Source organism: Planococcus citri, chromosome 2, assembly GCF_950023065.1.
Source record: "Planococcus citri chromosome 2, ihPlaCitr1.1, whole genome shotgun sequence".
In the NCBI taxonomy this organism is placed as follows: Eukaryota; Metazoa; Arthropoda; class Insecta; order Hemiptera; family Pseudococcidae; genus Planococcus; species Planococcus citri.
The window spans coordinates 79,590,475-79,610,085 of record NC_088678.1 but is presented as its reverse complement, the minus strand read 5'-3'; the positions used below and the strand labels follow the sequence as shown (position 1 = coordinate 79,610,085).

The window sequence follows — 19,611 nt, the reverse complement described above, 5'->3', positions numbered from 1 at the left end:
AGGTACCAAAATGTAACTCCTCCCACTTACACATTATCAAGTTTTGGGGTGTGGAAAGCAATTTGGCCGTGCTCGCTATACGCTACTATCTATACCAGAATCAACTTGATACCAGCTAGTAGCGGGTTCACCAGTATTTTAACCAGATACCAGTTATCAGGTAGTGTAACCATTTTCAGCTCTGGTACCTACCTCTCTACACTTTGTCTATAAGCATGTGGCGATACGAGATGATTTAGCTCAATTAATAAATAATTATTACTTAATGAGCTTCTCAAGTACCTGCCTTAATGCCTTATTGACAAGAAAAACACAGTTAGACATGTAAAACTGTGACTGCGTTTTTTGGTGCATTTACCCCTGGCAAAATCATGTAAACGCAGTGCGTAAAATTGTTTTTATGAAAGACTCCCTCGAGTGTGAGTGGCATAAACGCAGTGCGGATACAGTATAAAAATGCTGTCTACTTCAACAAAACTGGTTTCAGGTAGAACAGAGTAACCGCGGATATGGGGCGTAGCGTAATAGCTGAAAAGTGAGACTAAAACACGTATTTCTTGTCAATAGGGTGGTAAATCACCATCCCTTATCTGCTTGATTTTCAGCCAATAATGAATAAATAAATTCCTTTATTGGCTTTACAAAATGATATCAAATGTAGGTGCAAACAGTATAAAGTTATCCCTTTAGTAAGCCAGGCCTAAATCTTGAGCAACGGATTCCTTTAGCTGGGCTCGTTCAGCCCAGTAAAGTGCTATTCTGCAGTAGTGTTTTGTTTTTAGGAATTTGACAATGCCATCCTTCTCCCTTCTGGCATCCAGTTTAGAATTTGTTTCCCCACCAACCATCCTTTGCCCTCGCAATATGTCCAGCCCACTCCCATTTTTCCTTATAGGTGATTTCATGAGTTAAAACCCTGTTACTTCTGGCTGTATGTCTGAGACTTGCCACTCTGATTTTTGCTTTCTTGAGATTTCCAACATTGAGCAAATTATGGCATTTTGTCCAACATTTAATTTTTTCTTGAGATTACTGCTGACTGCTGAGAGTCCAACTTTGATCTCTATAAGAAATCACTGGGAAAACACATGGGTTGATAAAATTATATCAGTTTTTAGTTTATTTGAATATTTTCATTTTAGAATAAATTTCGAAGCCCAAATTTTCTCCACCCTGTCGAGATTTGGTTATCAACTTCCTTCTCCATTTTGTTTTCAAATGAAATAATTTGACCTAGGACCTAGGTATTTTGTTTCTATAACATTTTCAAAGTGTTCACCATTGATAGTAATTTCATTCCCCTCTGAACTATTAGGATAAAATCCTAGTTTTAGAAGCATTCATTTTTAGCCCTGCTTGTAGGCATGCCATTTGCAATTCTGAGATCATTTTTAAAAAGCTCTTCCAGGTTTTTGGCCACAAGACTACATCATCATCAGCAAACCTCAACTTATTTAAATTTTGCGGTCAAATTTTGATATCCCTATTTTCCCATTTTAATCCATTGAAAATTTCTTCAAGAGCTGCACAAACGATGATTGGTGATAATAAAGGATGCCCTTGTCTTACCCCTTTTTGTATTCGGACCAGGCACTCGCGAAGAGGGCGCTAGTGTGCCCACTGTTCCAGCTTCTTCAGAGGGGGATCTTCTTATCAGTCATACGTTATCAAAACGCTGGTTTGACGAGTTAAAAATGGAAATATGATTCGGGCATGATTAATATGCAATAATAATCATAAAAATAATGTACATCGAATCATTATTTCAGTCTTAACACTTTTAACCCTACAAATTAATTCTTTTGTAAACGCTGATAAGAAAAGCCCCGTCTGCTCACTAGCGCCCTCTTCGTCAGTGCCCGGTCCAAATGCTGAAAGGCTCCCCTTTGATTTTGGTATTGATGTTTGCCTTCAATTCCGTGTACACATAACGAATCAATACGGAGGTAAGCAAAATGAATAATAAAAGACAAGATAAAATAATACAAAACAAATATCAAGTGTTTATTCAGGAATACAACAATAAGATTCAAAATAAAAATATAAGTAAGTATAAGTAAGTTCATGGGAAACTAAAAAAGAAATTGAAATGCAAAGAATGTATTAGACAATAGTCTAGACCATTTTTTTTTTAATGGGGACTGGGGAGATAAACTGTTTTAGGCCCATTCCCACCACCTCAACCTGCCTCAAGGCTTATAAATGAGGGGTGGTGTTATGCCTGTACCTTGTTGATTTTCTTAGCTTCCACTAGTAGTTCCATTTGCTTACTATAGTGTCATCAACACAAGCACTTTGGAGCTACTCAGGATTCTCTAGAGACCCTGAGTTGCACAGTGTTGACACTGTTGACGACCTCTATAGTCACTCAAACCAATTTAGCTTTTTGATTCTGTTAACAATTGATGTGCACAATCTGTTAACTCAGCTGATACTGGTGGTCCCCATTACTTGACTTGTAAATGGTGATAAATGCATGTAAAATTGTTTGAATTACACAATCAAGCTTGCCTTTGTAGTGAGTTTTGAACTAGTTAATCCAACCCACAATGGGGAATCTACTGATATGCTGAATAAAAACATCCACCAATACTCGTACTTGTTCTGTTCACTAAGCTGCGGAATTTTTTTTTTATAACCTTACACAAAAAATTCTGCCAATGTTACCAGTCTATGAAAAATTTTTGGCCTTGCCACGCCAGATTATAGGCCATGTGATGTGCTTTGGCAGGTACATGTAAAAATACGCTAACAAACATTACTGTAGCATATTTTCCAGTAGGCTGAGAACAATAGCCCTGGCACTGTGTTACTTGACATGACATACTGAGTACAGATATGCTGCATGAGGCTGATCAGCACATGCCAGAAAGTTGGACATTACCCTCAACACTATCATGAGAATCATGTCCAGATACCTCGGACCAATCAACATCCTGTGTGGTGACTTCTGGTGAGAAAATAATTACCTATTTTTCATTTTTCCCATTTTTGAAAGACTCGGGCTGCGGTGGGACTCTCAAATTTCCAATTCAACTTCAAAGCATTTTTAAAATTCAAAAATTTCAAGTTCTAACCCTTTTAAAAAATCTTATTTGAGTAAGATGAAGTCGGTCTCCTAGAATATCTGGAATTCGTATTTTACATTAAATTTCAGCTATTTTAGGGGGTCAGCTTGGTTTTTAATGGAGGGGGCTAAAATCGTCGTGAGAGTTTATTTTACTCAAAAGAGACTTTTTAGAGATAACAAAACTTGAAGTGAATTTTGTATTTTATAAAATTTTTGAAAATTGAGTAGGAATTATTTTTTCACCAGAGGTTACCACTTTGGCGGTTGGGAGAGAGGAAAGTCCCAACTTTGAAAATAAGGACCACTCTAGTGAATACACTATATTGGAACCGATATCGTGACATTTAACTATGTACGTGATTGTAAATTTAAAAAACTTGAGAAAGATAACACAAATTTTTTTTAAAAATGAGAAATTAATTGAAAAAGCTAATCTGCACTACTCTGACAGGTAAAGGATTGCGTTACGATGTATTCACCCCTCTATGATTCCCTTCCCGGAAAACAAATACTTATCATTCACAATCACGTAGGTACACTACTTGCAGGGCCGTATTTACGTATAGGCAATATAGGCAGCTGCCTAGGGCGGCAGATTTTAGGGGGCGGCAGATTTTTGCGTTAAAAAAAAAAAAATGTATATTTTTAAAATAAAAATTTATATTTAAAAACACTGAAAATTTGAAATCGGAATGATTATTTTCATGTATCTATAAACACATTGAGCAGAGACAATCCAATACCACCCATATGACATACTATAAAATATCTTAGAGATAAGGCCAGGATTCTTCTGTTAGAGTTGGATTCAACTGGTGGAGGGGTTTCTTGGAATTATGCATCGAACGAGCGATGAGGTTTTATTATCTACGATTGCTTTTGTTTGACTCGACTCGACTCGACTCAACTCGACCAACTGGCAGGCGTATCTACAAATCACGAATTAACCAATTTTGTGAAATCAATTGACTATTATAATATAAATGAACAAAATGCAATGTTTCTGTTCTGATATTTAATTACATTGATATTAATATCGAATGAGTTCGGTACGTTTTTTATATTTTGTCTAAAAATTGAATTATGGATGGGCGTAAGCGATTGAGTGGCGCTCAATATAGAAAACAATCGTCGGAAAAAGCAGAAAAGCAGAAAAAAGTTGTGGCTGAGACGAAAAAAATCGACAAGTATTTTAAACCTTCGACAAGTAAGTTGCTCAAAATAATAATTTAATAATCTAAGAAATCAATTTTTCAAATGCAATAAACTGGCATTTTTACGTATGTGCAAAGGTGCAGGTCAACAACCCTCTTCAGATGTTCCATCTTCTAGCCCTTCCTCTACTTCTGCTGTACCTGAGAATATTGATGCTGAAGAAAATATACCACACGGAGCTGACTCAGATTTAACTTCATCTCGTGATGAGAACACAGAAGCAAATGAAATTGAGAAAAATGTGTTTGTATTCAACAGTGACCCGGCTACTTGGATTGCAAATGAATTTTATCGAGAGTACGTTGCATTGAATGGTTACAACCAGAATAAAAATTCAGATTTTAAAGAATCCAAACGAGTGTACTCTGAAGGTAATAGGTACTTGAACCATTCTGCTTTTAAAAAAAAACTTCTAAATGGTGAAATAGGAGATCGTACGTGGCTAGTTTATTCCAAGAGTACAGGTTCTGTTATTTGTGCACCATGTTTTCTCTTTGGAGACACAACTGACGAATTTGCGTTTAAACAAGGATTCAATGATTGGAAGAACATTCACCACTTGGCTCCTGCCCACGAAAATTCCGACCATCATAAACAATCTTTCCTAAAATTGTTTGAAAGAGCTCAAATAAGTGGAAGAGTAGATCAAGGTTTAGCAGAACAACTTCAAGAAGAAATTTCTTACTGGAAAGAAGTTCTTAAAAGAATTGTTGCTACTGTCAAAACTTTGGCAAGTCGTGGACTCTCATTTAGGGGTACCAATGAGCATTTTGGTGTTCCTAACAATGGAAATTTTCTGATGTTATTGGAATATTTACGACAATTCGATCCATTTATAGATGAGCATATTCGTAATTATGGAGATAAAGGTAGTGGTAGTACAAGCTACCTATCCAAAACTATTTATGAAGAAGTTATTGAAATTATGGCTGGAAAAGTGACATCAAAAATAGTAGAAGAAATCAAAATTGCAAAATACTATTCTATTATTGTGGATTCAACGCCGGATATCTCTAATATCGACCAACTTTCATTCATTTTACGATATGTTAAACCAGACGGCACTGTGGCTGAACGTTTCTTAACTTTACTAGAAAATCCGGGTCACAAAGGTAAAGATTTATATGATGCAGTCACTTCTACTTTGAAATCTCATGGAATTGACATTCTTGATATGAGAGGACAATCTTACGATAATGCTGCTAACATGAAGGGCATATATTCCGGACTTCAAGCTCGAATCAAAAAGGACAATCCTCTGGCAGAGTACACACCATGCAGTGCTCATTCGTTGAATTTGGTAGGCACCCATGCTGCAGAAAGTTGTTCAGAAGCGAGTAGGTTTTTTGAATTGGTCCAGGAGGTGTATAATTTTTTTTCCGATTCAACAGAGAGATGGTTTGTTATGCAGCATTTTGCTGATTCAAAATTTGCTAAACTGAAATCACTGTCTACAACTCGTTGGTCTGCACGCGCTGATGCGGTTTCTGTTATGAATGAATTTTGGAGTGAAATAATAAATGCTTTATCAGCTTATGAAGAAAATTCCAATGAAAAAGCAATAGTCCGAAGTAAAGCTAAAGGTCTTCGAAAGAAAATGCAACGACTAGAAAGTGCGTTAATGCTAAGTATTTGGTCTGTTTTACTTGAACGATTTGACGCTACAAGTCAGAAATTACAAGCTGTGGATACCAGCATTTCAGATACATTGGATTTGTACAAATCATTGGTTGGTTTTATAGAAGATGCTCGAGAAAATTTTCATCTTTACGAAGAAACAGCACAGAAAATTTCTACCAAGCAGGAATTTGAAAAAGATGTACGTAGGACGAAAAAAAGAAAACTAATGTCCGATGAATTGCCCAAAACTCGTAAAGATGAAGTCGAGTTGAGTGGAAGAGACGATTTCAGAGTTAATACTTTCAATGTTATTTTGGATAGAATCTTGCAAGATTTGAATGATAAATGCCGTGATTATGAAAGAATTTTTCAAAAATTTATTGCGCTTGTCGAATTTGGCACATTGGATCAATCTGACTTGAGAAAACATGCGGCGTCACTACAAGAACATTTTCCAAATGATTTGGAATTAGTTTTTGTAAATGAGTTATGTCATTTTCAAAAATATTGCAAAGTAAAAAAGATTGAAACCAAACCGCCTTTGGATATTTTAAAGTTTATTCGACAGAATGACCTACAAGGAGTCTTTCCTAATGTTGATATAGCATACCGCTTATTAAACTGCACAGCAGTCACCAACTGCAGCGCTGAACGCTCATTTTCATGTTTGAAGCGCATAAAAGACTACTTGAGCTCAACTACTAGTCAGGACAGGTTAGTCTGCCAAATGATTTTGGCAATTGAAGCCGAGTTGATGTTCAATATGGAATTTGATGATATCATCAAAACCTTTGCTGAAAAAAAAGCAAGAAGAAAAATTTTTGACAGCACACCTAGGTCGGCTAAGTCCTAAGAATACCTATATAATATACCTGTAAAATTTAATCGTTTTAATATACCTAATCCTCATATTGTTAATCTTACACATGTACCTAATGAAAATAAAGTTAAATAATTTTTAATATGTTGCCTTACTAACGAAGTAACGGATCATTCAATGTTCACACAAACCAAAAAATTTGGGGGGTGGAAGGGGCGGCAAATTTTATTCTGCCTAGGGCGGCCTAATGCTAAATCCGGCCCTGACTACTTGTTGGCGAAAACCCTGATTACAGAATACTTGTAAACAACTTCTCCCTTCTCATTTAAAATACATAATTTCTCGTCCCATAACGTTTTCTTCACTTCTTGCTCGTATTCTTTCAACAGACATTGCGGAATATTTTTTAAATACGGATTTATTCCATGCAACCATTCTGAAAGCACAAAAGTTTTACATTACATTATCGAATGAATTCAGAACGTTATCTAACATCCTGATAACTAATAAGAAAGCCATTTAAACTGACACACCAGTTAATTTAAAAACAAAGAAAAATTATGAAACAGTAGAAAAAATGCAATAGTAAAAACACCTTTTTGAATTTCTTAAGATTTTCAAAAATTTACCAAAAATCCAAAAACTAACTCAAGTAGCTAAAATTATCAGACTTCAAGTGTGTCAGTTCAAAATGCTCCCTTGTAAGAAATATACAGCAATAGTGATCGAATATTTTTCGAACTAGTCTAGGTATTCAGCAAACTCATTTATAAATAATGGCGACTCACTGTGGAAAATTGGTTTCGATGGAAACGTGTAAGATATCCACGTGAAAGAGGAATGTCTAATATGAAAGCCCACATCTTGAAGCAAATTCCTGATTTCAGATAAAGGATCATCGCTGTAGTGATAAGGTGATATAGAATCTCTGTAGTTCTGTAAGTTCAAAAACGAAAAAAAATAATCAAAACGTTACCAAATTGATCTAGAACCCAAAAAGGGGTCTGATGGAAGGGAAGAAGGGAGGGTAAATGACCTAAAAAAAAATTACATTGAGTCGGTCAATAGACCAATAAGTAATTAAAAATGATGTCTTACTTTCATAAACGGAGACCATTTCGGAGAAGATGCTAAAATTTCATGCAGTGGCCAATTTGGACAATCGACAACGAGAGAAAATACAATTTCGCCTCCTGGTTTCAACATTGAATACATATTTTGCAGAGCAAGTCTGTAAATTAAATGAAATCGTATTAAAATAACGAACGATGCTCGTAACTACAAGATACGAGTACCTACACACAAAAATTAAAATATTACCGTTTTTCAGGTATCCAATTCAGACAATAAAAAGAAAACACCGTATCGAAACACGACTCGTACTTATCGATATCTTTCGATTTCACTAAATCCGCAACATCAAATTTCAAACGAGCATCGGACGAGTAGTTAATTTTCGCCAGGTCTATCATCTTTTCGTCCATATCAACAGCCAGCTAAGAGCAAACGAAATGAGAAAAATAATCAGTAATACACTTTCACACTTTATGGAAAAGCAATGATAAACTTTTTGGCATTTTTTATTACCAGTTCTGCGTCATCTGGAATTAAAGGCAGCAACAACTCGTACGTTACGTCACCGGGACCGCAGCCGATATCTATAATTTTCTGTCCACTGGTCCATTTGATTTGCGATTTGAACTGTTGTAAAACCGTAATAACGTCTCGAACTTGCAACGAGTGATACGAATAATATTTTTCAGCTTTAAACATCCTGAAACATCACAATACCTAAGTATTATGAAACTTTAAGCCAAAAGTTGTAAATTTTAGCAAGAATAGCAATTTTTGGGAATTATTGGCAAAAAAATACATTTTCCCCCAATTTCTTCAAAATTTTTGTCAATTTTCGAAAAAGCGAGAATTTTATGATTATTTATCAAAAAATAAAAACAAAAATAAAATCAGAAGCTTAAAAAAATTAAACCAAAAATTATGAACACAAAAATCAAAAATCAAAAATAAAATTGAAACCTTTGGAAGAATTGAAACCTAAAAATAAAATTGAAATCCAAAAATAACATCTTGCCTCTCTCTTTCTAGCTAATTTTACAAAATAACGCATCAGATTCGTAATTAAATTCCATTTTTCACGTTTTGATCCAAAATTCAGAATTTAAAACTTGTATAATAAATAACAATGGAAACAAAATTGAAAACCCCATAAACTTTTGGATCAAGATGAACAAAAAAAAATCAAAATCAACATTCCAAAATGCAGAATTTTTGAAAGTATTAAACGTCATTGAAATGATTGAAAATTGATATGTTGACACATAAATCCATTTTTTTTTTTTTTTTACAAATTTTACACATTTGGAAATCTCCAGTATAAAATTAGATGCCAAAATTGAAAAAAAATTTTGTAACTGAAACTAATTTTTAAAAAAATTAACGACAACTTTTTCTAAAAAATCAGTTTAAAATAAACATTTTGAATGAATAAATTATGTAAATTAGGTACCTAAAAAAAAAAAAAATTAAAACAGAACTTCAATTACCAAAATTAGTTTTAAAAAAAAGATCCAGAAACCAGAAACAATAAGCAAACCTATCTTTAAAATACCAATATATTATACAAAAAAAAAAAAAAAATTATAAAATTATTTACCTCGCAGTCACAAAAATCAAAACGCTCAGTCACTCACAACTTTATTCAAGAATTCGGTGAGATGAAATGATCGCGAAATTTCCACACAAAAAAGTATCACGTTTAATAATTTTTTTTATGGACCAAAAAAAAAAGATAAATAAAATAAACAAAGAATTACACTTAACGATAGTCTTATCTGCAAGAAAAAAATTTCAAACCGCAAATTTGAGAGCATTAGTTTGAAGAATAGCTCAATACCTACTCAAGATACCGACTACAAAGTATCTACTCACGATAGGTATATACGCCAGTCAGTATAAGTAAAACCGTTTAAAAATTCCGATAGTTAATTTAATTTTTGCAAATTTTCTCAATCTAATTACCTAATTACAATAGCCACAATAGGTGTTACAATTGAGCTATACTCTTATTTGCGTTAACTATAAGGATCCTCAATTATTTTTACGACTTGCGTCAGTAATTTAAATTGAAATACATACATCAACATTTGCCATAAAAAAAAGAACTTCCAAGAAAGCGTTAAAATAACCATTTCCTCTATCGTTTCTAAGAAAAAAAAAAAAAAAAAAACAGCCGAGCATTAAGTGTAGGCACCTTAAAACAACAAACAAATTCAAACTGAATGTTTTATGAAATTTTTCGAAAAAAAAAACAACAAACTAAATTCTAAAACCAACTCTCTGAATTCGAATTTCACAATATTCCATCCGTGATTCTGGAGCTATTTCAATACCTACCTATTCCGGAGAACCCAAAAATAGCTGGAAGCTGGAGGCTCCAGAATGGCTTTAAAGTATGAAATTCGTATTCGGTCGTCAAGTCAAAAAATAAAAAAATTAGCCAAAAATCTCGAAAAACCAACTTGCGCAGCTGAAATTTTGGTTCCTGGGGGGGGGGGGGATGTGAGGTTATATTTTTCGGCCAACTCACAAGGGAACCTCTTGAGGTATCACACTCCGATTTGAACGAGACCGCGATTTTTGGAAAGAGCATAGTCTAAAACCCCCAAAACCAAATTTTCAGCTGCCCAAGTTCATTTTTCGATTTTTGGCGAATTTTTGAAAATTCAAAATTGACTGTTTTGGGCTATTTATGCATTTTTTTAAAAAAAAAAAGTACCTACGTACCTGATCGTTAAAAATGCTCAAAATAAGTCCCAAAACTAATATTAGTTACCCAAATCCAAATTTCACCATTTCCAGCCATTCTGGAGCCTCTAGCGCGATTTTTCAATTTCTCCAGAATTTTGAATTTGCTCCAGAAGGCGTGAATATGAAGTTGGGCAGTTAAAAATCGAGTTGTGTATTATACTGGACCTGTTTAACGAGTTTATCCACATTTGAGGCGATTTTGAGAGTGAAACCTCAAAAGTGGCGTTTTGACCAGCTTTTTTCAAAATTAAAAAATCCAAAAAATCAAAAGATGACCGTTTCTGAGGAAATTTTCGAAATTTGGGAAAATCGTTGTATTTCTTCAAGAACTAACCCCCGGAGCGCGCATTCTACCATTTCCAGCCATTTTGGAGAGAGAGTGACACCTCAAAAAACCACTCTCAAAATCGGCTCAAATGTGGATAAACTCGTTAAACAGGTTGAGTGTAATATACAACTCGATTTTCAGCTACCCAACTTCGTATTCACGCCTTCTGGAGCAAAATTCAAAATTCTGGACTATCTGGAGAAATTGAAAAATCGTGCTGGAGGCTCCAGAATGGCTGGAAATGGTGAAATTTGGATTGGGTAACTAATATTAGTTTTGGGACTTAATTTTTATTGATCAAGTACATACTTAAAAAAAAAAAAAAAAAAATTGACATAGTGTAGATGGCGCGCATCGGCTCAGGTGGTGCTTATCATAAGTACTACCTGAAGGGATGCTTATTATACTTACCTATTTTATCTTATATGGAAACGTGTGTAAATATTTAGAGAGTTAGAGATGTACAAATACTCTGTATTCGTACATATGACATCACAGGTGGTCAACCCTTCTTACTTGGTTGAGTTATTTATTAGACAAGGGTTGACAGCCCCCGCGACATTTATGGCTCGAGATAGGAAAATAAGATCATTATTTACCATTTATTGTAAAGAATGCTCGCTTTTAGACAGGTCGCGGATTCTCTTTGAAATATGCCGACGTCGCCAGCATTTTTAGTGATCGTGGGGGAGGTTCTTATTTCACCCTTTTTTTCTATAAATTGAATTGTTTTAGCGCCAAAAACCACTTGGCTCCTGAACCTGCAGTAAATAGGTACCTCGTCGCGAATGTCCATACAATCGTGATTTTGATCATACAATTTCTAACCTTGAGTGGAGAAATTGGTCATTGTATGATGATTAATCTCGGGATCTACTCTTTTAATTTACACCACTCCGGTCAGTGGTTAATACTTTTATAATTTGGTCATGGATCCGATGATCATTAATTTGTGTCTTTTTGGCAATTTATCCTGAACTGGTCAGGTACGAATTGTGCAAAGAATTAAAACGATTCTCATTTAGTTAAGTTCCATCGATGCTTTTAATGCAAGTAAAGCCCAGGAAAGTGATGGAAAAAGTGTATAGTTTGGTAAGTAAGTTTGAAATAACTTACTCATTTCTGATTAATTTAACAATAGCGATTAATTAGAGTAGATGGACAAGTATTCGACAGCATGTTGACATTTAACCTGTAAAAAATGGCTCTAAAGTGAGGTAGCTCCAAGAAAAATCTTCCAAAAAAAAAATTTTTTTGTTTTTTTTTCAATATACGTTGAAATACTTACTTATTGCTAATGAAAATACTTTTTGAAAATTGGAAAAAAGTTTCAAAAACTTTAAAACGAGTTTTTCTCAAAAACTACGCTTTTGCTCGGGGTAGTCAGGGTAACCTTATTTTCATATGCCGCGTCACATATGGTTTTGATGAATACAAGTGTTATTTTACGGTACTTTGATGTAAAAATGTTCTATCTCTGCCTTAAAATGGCTCTTAGGCAACCATTAATGTTTGTAAAAAGATTAGATGCTGTCTTTGTAAATTACGTTTTAATAAAATGATCTTAATTTGTTTTGTTGTCTGAATATATTTCTTTAATCACTGCATAATATTGCATAAGGTGCACGGGGGAAGTCAGAACGTTTTTTCACAATTTCAACTTTGATCAGCTGTTACTCTTGTACTAATGAACCAATATGGCTGAAATTTGGTATGTAGGTTCCCATAAGGGTTCTTAACCTATGGTAAAAATTTCAGCGCGATTGTCGCAGTAGCTTTTGCACAATCGAATAAAATGTAACTTGTTCTGACTTACCCCACTTTGGGGTAAGTCAGAAAATCTACAAAAATAATTGGTATTATTAGGATTCGACCCTGATTGATGCGCAATATGTCGAATAACATGTTTTCGAGGTCGTAGAATCCAAATCTGGAGTTATTTTTTTTGTAAGAGTGGGGGGTGAGGCGTGGGGAGGGGGTAATTCCAAATTTTTTGTACTATTATTGTGTAATATGTCGATTGATATGTTTTCGAGGTCGTAGAATCCGAATCTGCAGTTATTTTTTTTGTAGGAGTGGGGAGTGAGGCGTGGGGAGAGGGAAAATTTCGAATTTTTCCCACATTATTGTGTAATATGTCGAATAATATGTTTTCGAAATCGTAGAATCCGAATTTGGAGTAATTTTTTTTGTAGGAGTGGGGGGTGAGGCGTGGGGAAAGGGAAAATTTCAAATTTCTCCTACATTATCGTGTTATATGTCGAATAATATATTCTCTAGGTCGTAGAATTCGAATCTGGAGTTATTTTTTTTGTAGGAGAGGGAAGTGAGGCGTGGGGAGAGGTAATATATCAAATTTTTCCTACACTATCGTGTAATATGTTGAATAATATGTTCTCGAGGTCGTAGAATTCGAATCTGGAGATATTTTTTTTGTAGGGGTGGGAGGTGAGTCAAGGGGAGAGAGAGTAAATTACAAATTTTGCCCATATTAATGTGTAATATGTCGATTGATATGTTTTTGAGGTCGTATAATTCGAATCTGGGGTTATTTTTTCGCAGGGGTATGAGGCGAGGCAAGAGGAGAGGAGAAATTTCAAATTTTGCCTATAATATTGTGTAACATGTTGGTTGATATGTGTTCAAGGTCGCAGAATTGGAATCTTGAGCTAGTTTTTAGGGTCGAGTGCTATTCAAGTATCACCGTTTGGGGAGAGGGCCCCACCCATGCGAACCTACGACTCACCTTCCACCTTAACCATAAAAAATGACTCCGGATTCGAATTCTACGACCTCGAAAATATATTATTCGACATATAATACGATAATGTAGGAGAAATTTGAAATTTTCCCTTTCCCCACGCCTCACCCTCCACTCCTACAAAAAAAATACTCCAAATTCGGATTCTACGATTTCGAAAACATATTATTCGACATATTACACAATAATGTACGAAAAATTCGAAATTTTCCCTCTCCCCACGCCTCACCCCCCACTCCTACAAAAAAATAACTGCAGATTCGGATTCTACGACCTCGAAAACATATCAATCGACATATTACACAATAATGTACGAAAAATTTAGAATTGCCCCCTCCCCACGCCTCACCCCCCACTCCTACAAAAAAAATAACTCCAGATTTGGATTCTACGACCTCGAAAACATATTGTTCTACGTATTACACATCGATGAAGTCGAATCCTGATTATCAATGTTCACTTTTCTGACTTACCCCATAGCACTAATTTAGGGGGTAAGTCAGAAAAAGCGATATAAATAATGAATAATTGAAAATTAACAAAAATTGAATACTTGGGGTTTTACATTATTGTTTTAGGAATACTTTCACTTATAATACCACTTTTACTGATCATTTCTTCTGAGGTAAAAAGCAGTTTGAAAAACACTGATTACAATTTGAAATCAAATTCAAAACAGCAACTAAAAATGAACCAATGAAAAGCCTGTAAAATGAAACTGGGTCGCGAAATTTTTTATGCTGTGATGAAGTAGGGATAGTACCCTCAAGTTACGCCTGGGTAGCGCTTCGGCAGATATAAGCCTCTAAGAGCTAGAGCAGTTTTTCTGACTTACCCCGAATTCGGACTTCCCCCAGTGCACCTTATATACTCATTCAGCATAACCTTTAAAAAGCCTCTTCAACTGAGCTAACCAGGCAATCTTACTAATATTCTTCCCTTAGAGAATATTAGGAAAAATCTAACCGCCTAGGTAGGGAATTCTATTCCTTATCAATTGGCGCAGTTATGCTTGTTTGAACTATATCAACATAAATCGTCAAAAACAGTCAATTTTGAATTTTCAAAAATTCGCCAAAAATCGAAAAATGAACTTGGGCAGCTGAAAATTTGGTTTTTGGGGTTTTAGTCTATACTCTTTCCAAAAATCGCGGTCCTGTTCAAATCGGAGTGTCACGCCACAATTAAAAAAAGTCAAAAACTGTAGCAATTTTGCTAAAAATTGAAGACTTTTTCCAAAAATGCAAAAGTTTGTCAATTTTAGTTAAAAACAGTAATTTTTGGGAATTATATTGGCAAAAAATTCAATTTTCGCCCAATTTTTTTAAAATTTCAACAAAAACATTGACACGAATATTTTCAAAAAATAAAATTTTTGATCAACGTATAACAGGTAAGTAGTAAATGGGGAGGGACGATTTTAAAAATTTTCAAATTGCTTTTAGGGATGGAAAAAGTTACCAGGTAAACCATAAAATACATAAAATGAAATAAATTTGGAGATATTTGCACTTGAAACGGTCACTTGGATACTAATTTTTTTCATTTGACATCCCACGAACGCCATGAATCAGTTTCTCTTGCTCTTGGTAAATTTTTAGTTTAAATTTTCTCATATAATTTTTAATTTTTTACAATACAAAAAAAAAATACAGAATTTCAATGATCAAAATTATTTTTAAGATACGTAAGTATTTAATTCACGTAGGTACTTTTAGAAATAGTTTTTAAAGTGCACCAATAAAAGATAAAATTGTTTACCTTATTCAAGAATCCGGAAAAATAAAATGATCGCGAAATTCCCACCAAAAAAAAAAAAGGTATCACTTTTGATAAATTATAGAACAATAAAAATTATAAATAAAATAAACAAATAATAATATCACTCAACGACTAGTCTTATATAAAAAAAAATCAAATTGCAAATCTATAAGAGTTGAGATACCGACATCGAATCTACTCAGATTACAACGAAAACAGCGACGAACTAAGTTTATATAGACGTAGGTCAGCCGGTACTAAGTAAATAGTAAGCACATACCTACGTCACACCAAGTGTTTTATGATGTTTCGAGTCGAATTTTGAGATCGTAAACACGATTCTAGTGAGTACCTAATTGATAGGCACCTTTTTTTTTGTTTGATCCGAGTAACTGATACCTACACTTTTATTCTACTCGAATCGTATTGATAAGCTTAACACCTACGATTTCACCGCTTAAATATTGTACCATGCATGAGGGTTAATTTAATTTTTGCAAACTTACTCAACCTAATCAATTACGACATTGGGTGTAACAAGTGAGCCACTCTCATTTGCGTCACTATGGTGATCTTCAATTTTTATGACTTGCGTCGGTGATTTAAATTTAAATACATACATCAACATTTGTCATAAAAAAGAGAACTTCCTAGAAAACGTTAAAATAAGTATTGGCCCTGTCATTTCAACGAAAAAAAAAAAAAAAAAACACACAGCCTAGCATTATATACTAACAATTTTCAAAAACAAAATCACAAAAATATACTCTAATCGGAATTATTAATTAATCTGCTAAACGCGTCTCATATTGACACCTTAAAACAGCGACAAACAAATCTTCACACTCGGGTCAGGTCCAAAGCTAAAAAATCGCATCTACCGCCTAATTAAATATTCAAACCATCCGTAAAAGGTAGGTAATTAATTACGCATGAGCCAATGTCAGAAGCGCAGTAGGAAAGCAACGCCAGAAGAAACGCGAATTTACGTCAACAGAAGCCAAATTTTCCATCACGTTTTCTGGCAAACTATAGGACCTGCTTTAAAATACCTATACTTACAAGTATCGTCTAAAAAAGAATACATTTTTAAAAAACTACACACGACTGCATTACAAAATTATCGAGTACTATTTAACAATTTAACATCAATGTAAACAAAAATTGTTTCTAAAAATACGGTATAAGAATTTCGAGTAGAGGTAATAAGATCTGTTTGCTGATTATCTTGCTGTTTTACCTACTTGAAATCTTTCCATTTATTATTATGTACATATAGATCCTCATCATTCGACATAGATTAAGCCGCTGAAAATCAAAGCAGATAAATTCGATCCACAAAAAATGTTCGAAAATAATAAGTATAATAAGTATGACGAGAGAGGAGAAAAATCTCATTTCAATTGGCAATCTCTGTAGACCATAATCAGTAATCACGAATACGACTCTATTTTTTCGATCTGACTCCTTTCAAGCCCTCCCTCTCTACCTCCCTCCATTCGAATTAACGCTCTAAAATAATGGCAAAGCCTCGGGCGGTAAGTATATCGAAATATAATTTTAAAATTCGTCCTCAAATTATAGAGTGGGCAAATAGCGGTTTTAAAGAGAAAAAAAGTGGCACATAAATTTTTTCTTCGGGAATGTGTTCGGATGGACCCTCTGAACCACAAAAAAAAACCGACTCTCCTACCCCTGGAGGAAAATTTTTTAGGGGACTGAAACCGGTTCTGATTCACGTTTTTTGCGTTTTACTCTGTAAATATTGGGTTTTTGAGAACAACAACCATGACGAAAAATGTTCCCCTTCAAAATCTCGACAATTTGATACTACGCTCGATACCCGTTGCTCAAGGGGAGGGGGGTGTCCAAAAAAAGGGATGGAAAGAGTAGGTGTTTCAAAAAAGATCAGTCCAATAAATTGATCAAAATTACCACTTGAAATCATTCGTTTTCGCTCAAATTTTTTTTACAAAGTCTACTCACGCTCCAACAAGTCAGTCAACGGATGAAGAAATTGAAGAATTTTACAAGGACTTGGAGGAGACGTTGGGCAACGTACTTAGACATGATGTGAAACTGGTTACGGGCGATTTCAATGCAAAAGTTGGAAAATCTGATGCCTCAGATGGGTTCTAACTTCTATGGCATGTTGGCTGCCACGGATTAGGTGCAAGGAATGAGCGGGGTGAAAGATTGTTACAATTTTGCGCTGAACAAGAATTGGTCATTACAAACATGCTCTTTCAGCATCATAGTCGAGTCGATGATTGTATGTACACATCCAGTGGTGGTGTCAAAAACCAAATCGACTACATCCTAGTACAGAAGAGGTGGAAGTCAGTGATAACACAGCCCAAGACTTATCCTGGAGCAGATGTTGCATCAGATCACCAATTGCTGGTGGCTTCCTTCAAATTGTGTCTTCGCAGTGGGAAGAAACCAACAAAGAAAAATCGCATATACCTTACTGACCAAGAAAGGAAAATACGTCTTGTTGCCCAAATAAATACTGATTACACGAATGAAGAGGACCCAAATAACTTATGGGAAAATATGAAGGCAGAAATCTATAGGAAACGCGATTTGGTGATCAGGAATAAGAAGGAAGAATGGAAAAAACATCAACCATGGGTGTCAGAAGAAACATTGAAGCTCATAGAAGAACGCAGAAAAGTTAAACTGGAAGGAAATGATAACAGATACAAGGCCTTGAATGGCTTGAATAGATGCGTACAGAGAAGTTGCAGGAATGATAGACAAGCTTACCTGAACAGATGTTGTGAGGAAATTCAAGAACATACTGACCACAACGAATCAAGCATACTATTTAAGAAGATAAAACAGATCACCAGAGATTTTAAACTACAATCACGTGAAATCACAGCCGAGGATGGTTCAGTCCCATGCGACTCTAAAAAGATTCTAGAGAACTGGAGATTGTATTGTAGCAAGCTATACCGTAAGCGGGTGATATTTGGCAGGTTTTTCTGGGGGTTTTCAACTTTGACGCGCTGTGTAGGTTCTATAATTGAAGATAACATAGGCAAATATATGCTTAAAATGATCGTCTATGTTAGTAGAGTAGAATGGGGATGCCAACTTACCTCCAGAGTTGACGGTATTAGCGTGCGGAGAACTCGCGCAAAAACTGCCAAATTAGCCGGCGATGGGGATATTTGGCACTACATGATAATCTGGTGGGTCATGGTGAGTAATTTGGCATTTTCAACACAAAAATCACACGAAAATCACACGTTTTCAACTAAAAAACCAACTACAGCAAGTGTTGGTACCAATATAACTCCAACTTCATGTATACCATTGGAAAGAGGATAAAATTCTGCGTATGAAAATGTAACGCTCGCCAATGTAACTTTTTACCAGCTTGGTCAGTAGAGGTAACTTTCCAAGGTGACTTTTTGAATGACAATTAACATCATTTCGTAATTTCACTCTCAATTTCCTTAAAATGCATCTCGAAAAGCAGTATTCGTTCTAAATTATTATTTGTGGACTTGGGAAGCCTAGACTGTGTGATAGCACTCTGCTGAGTGTTAATCAGTCCCACAGTATGCAATAATATTGCTCCATATGAGAGACTGCCAAATTACCCCCGGACTGCCAAATATCACCCGCTTACGGTATTGGAGTGAACCATTGAACCCAAACAACAACAAAGTACCAGGAATTGAAATAGATAGTGTAGAAGAGCCAGAAATCTTACTTGATGAAGTGAGAGATGCCATCAAGGCGTTGAGAAAACGTAAAGCACCTGGATGTGATGGTATTGAGGCTGAGATACTACAGTCCATGGGTAAGAAAGCAGAGACGGTGATCTGGAAAATATGCAACAACTTATGGCACAAAAGAGAATGGCCAGAAGATTGGTGCAAATCAGTGTTAATCCCGCTACACAAGAAAGGTTATACGAAAAATTGTGCCAACTATCGCACAATAGCCCTAATTCCACATGCCAGTAAAGTGATGCTCCAAATAATCAACAACAGAGTCAAGGCATACTTACATAGGCAGATTCCACCTGAACAAGCAGGATTTATGCCTGGAAGAGGTACAAGAGAGCAGATCTTAAACATCAGACAAATAATTGAAAAGTTCTGCGAATTCAACATCCCGGTGGTACTATGCTTCATTGATTATGCGAAGGCCTTCGACTGTGTCAACTGGATAAAGCTATATGAGATACTATG

General features: G+C 35.1%; 2 protein-coding genes across 6 annotated transcripts in view; one reads left to right on the top strand and one right to left on the bottom strand.

The window, feature by feature from the left end:
• Positions 1-1,980: 1,980 nt before the first annotated feature.
• Positions 1,981-19,611, bottom strand: part of LOC135837905 (juvenile hormone acid O-methyltransferase-like) — a 31,486-nt gene continuing 13,855 nt past the window's right edge. The window contains exons 2-7 of one of the 5 annotated variants that reach the window (XM_065353340.1): positions 16,645-16,708; positions 8,313-8,499; positions 8,046-8,221; positions 7,824-7,956; positions 7,514-7,661; positions 1,981-7,161 (exon numbers count right to left, since the gene is read on the bottom strand). In XM_065353340.1, coding sequence (XP_065209412.1) covers positions 6,992-7,161; positions 7,514-7,661; positions 7,824-7,956; positions 8,046-8,221; positions 8,313-8,499; positions 16,645-16,697 — 867 coding nt within the window. In that variant the 5' untranslated portion in view covers positions 16,698-16,708 and the 3' untranslated portion in view covers positions 1,981-6,991. Of the gene's footprint in view, positions 7,162-7,513; positions 7,662-7,823; positions 7,957-8,045; positions 8,222-8,312; positions 8,500-9,396; positions 9,679-15,400; positions 15,638-15,680; positions 15,838-16,644; positions 16,709-19,611 lie in introns of those variants that run through there. The other 4 variants (XM_065353344.1, XM_065353343.1, XM_065353342.1 and 1 more) reach the window with 4 other exon arrangements.
• On the top strand, positions 4,353-6,994 carry LOC135837904 (zinc finger MYM-type protein 1-like). The gene has a single exon (XM_065353339.1). The coding sequence runs from the start codon at positions 4,353-4,355 to the stop codon at positions 6,756-6,758; it is 2,406 nt and encodes an 801-aa protein (XP_065209411.1). The 3' UTR covers positions 6,759-6,994.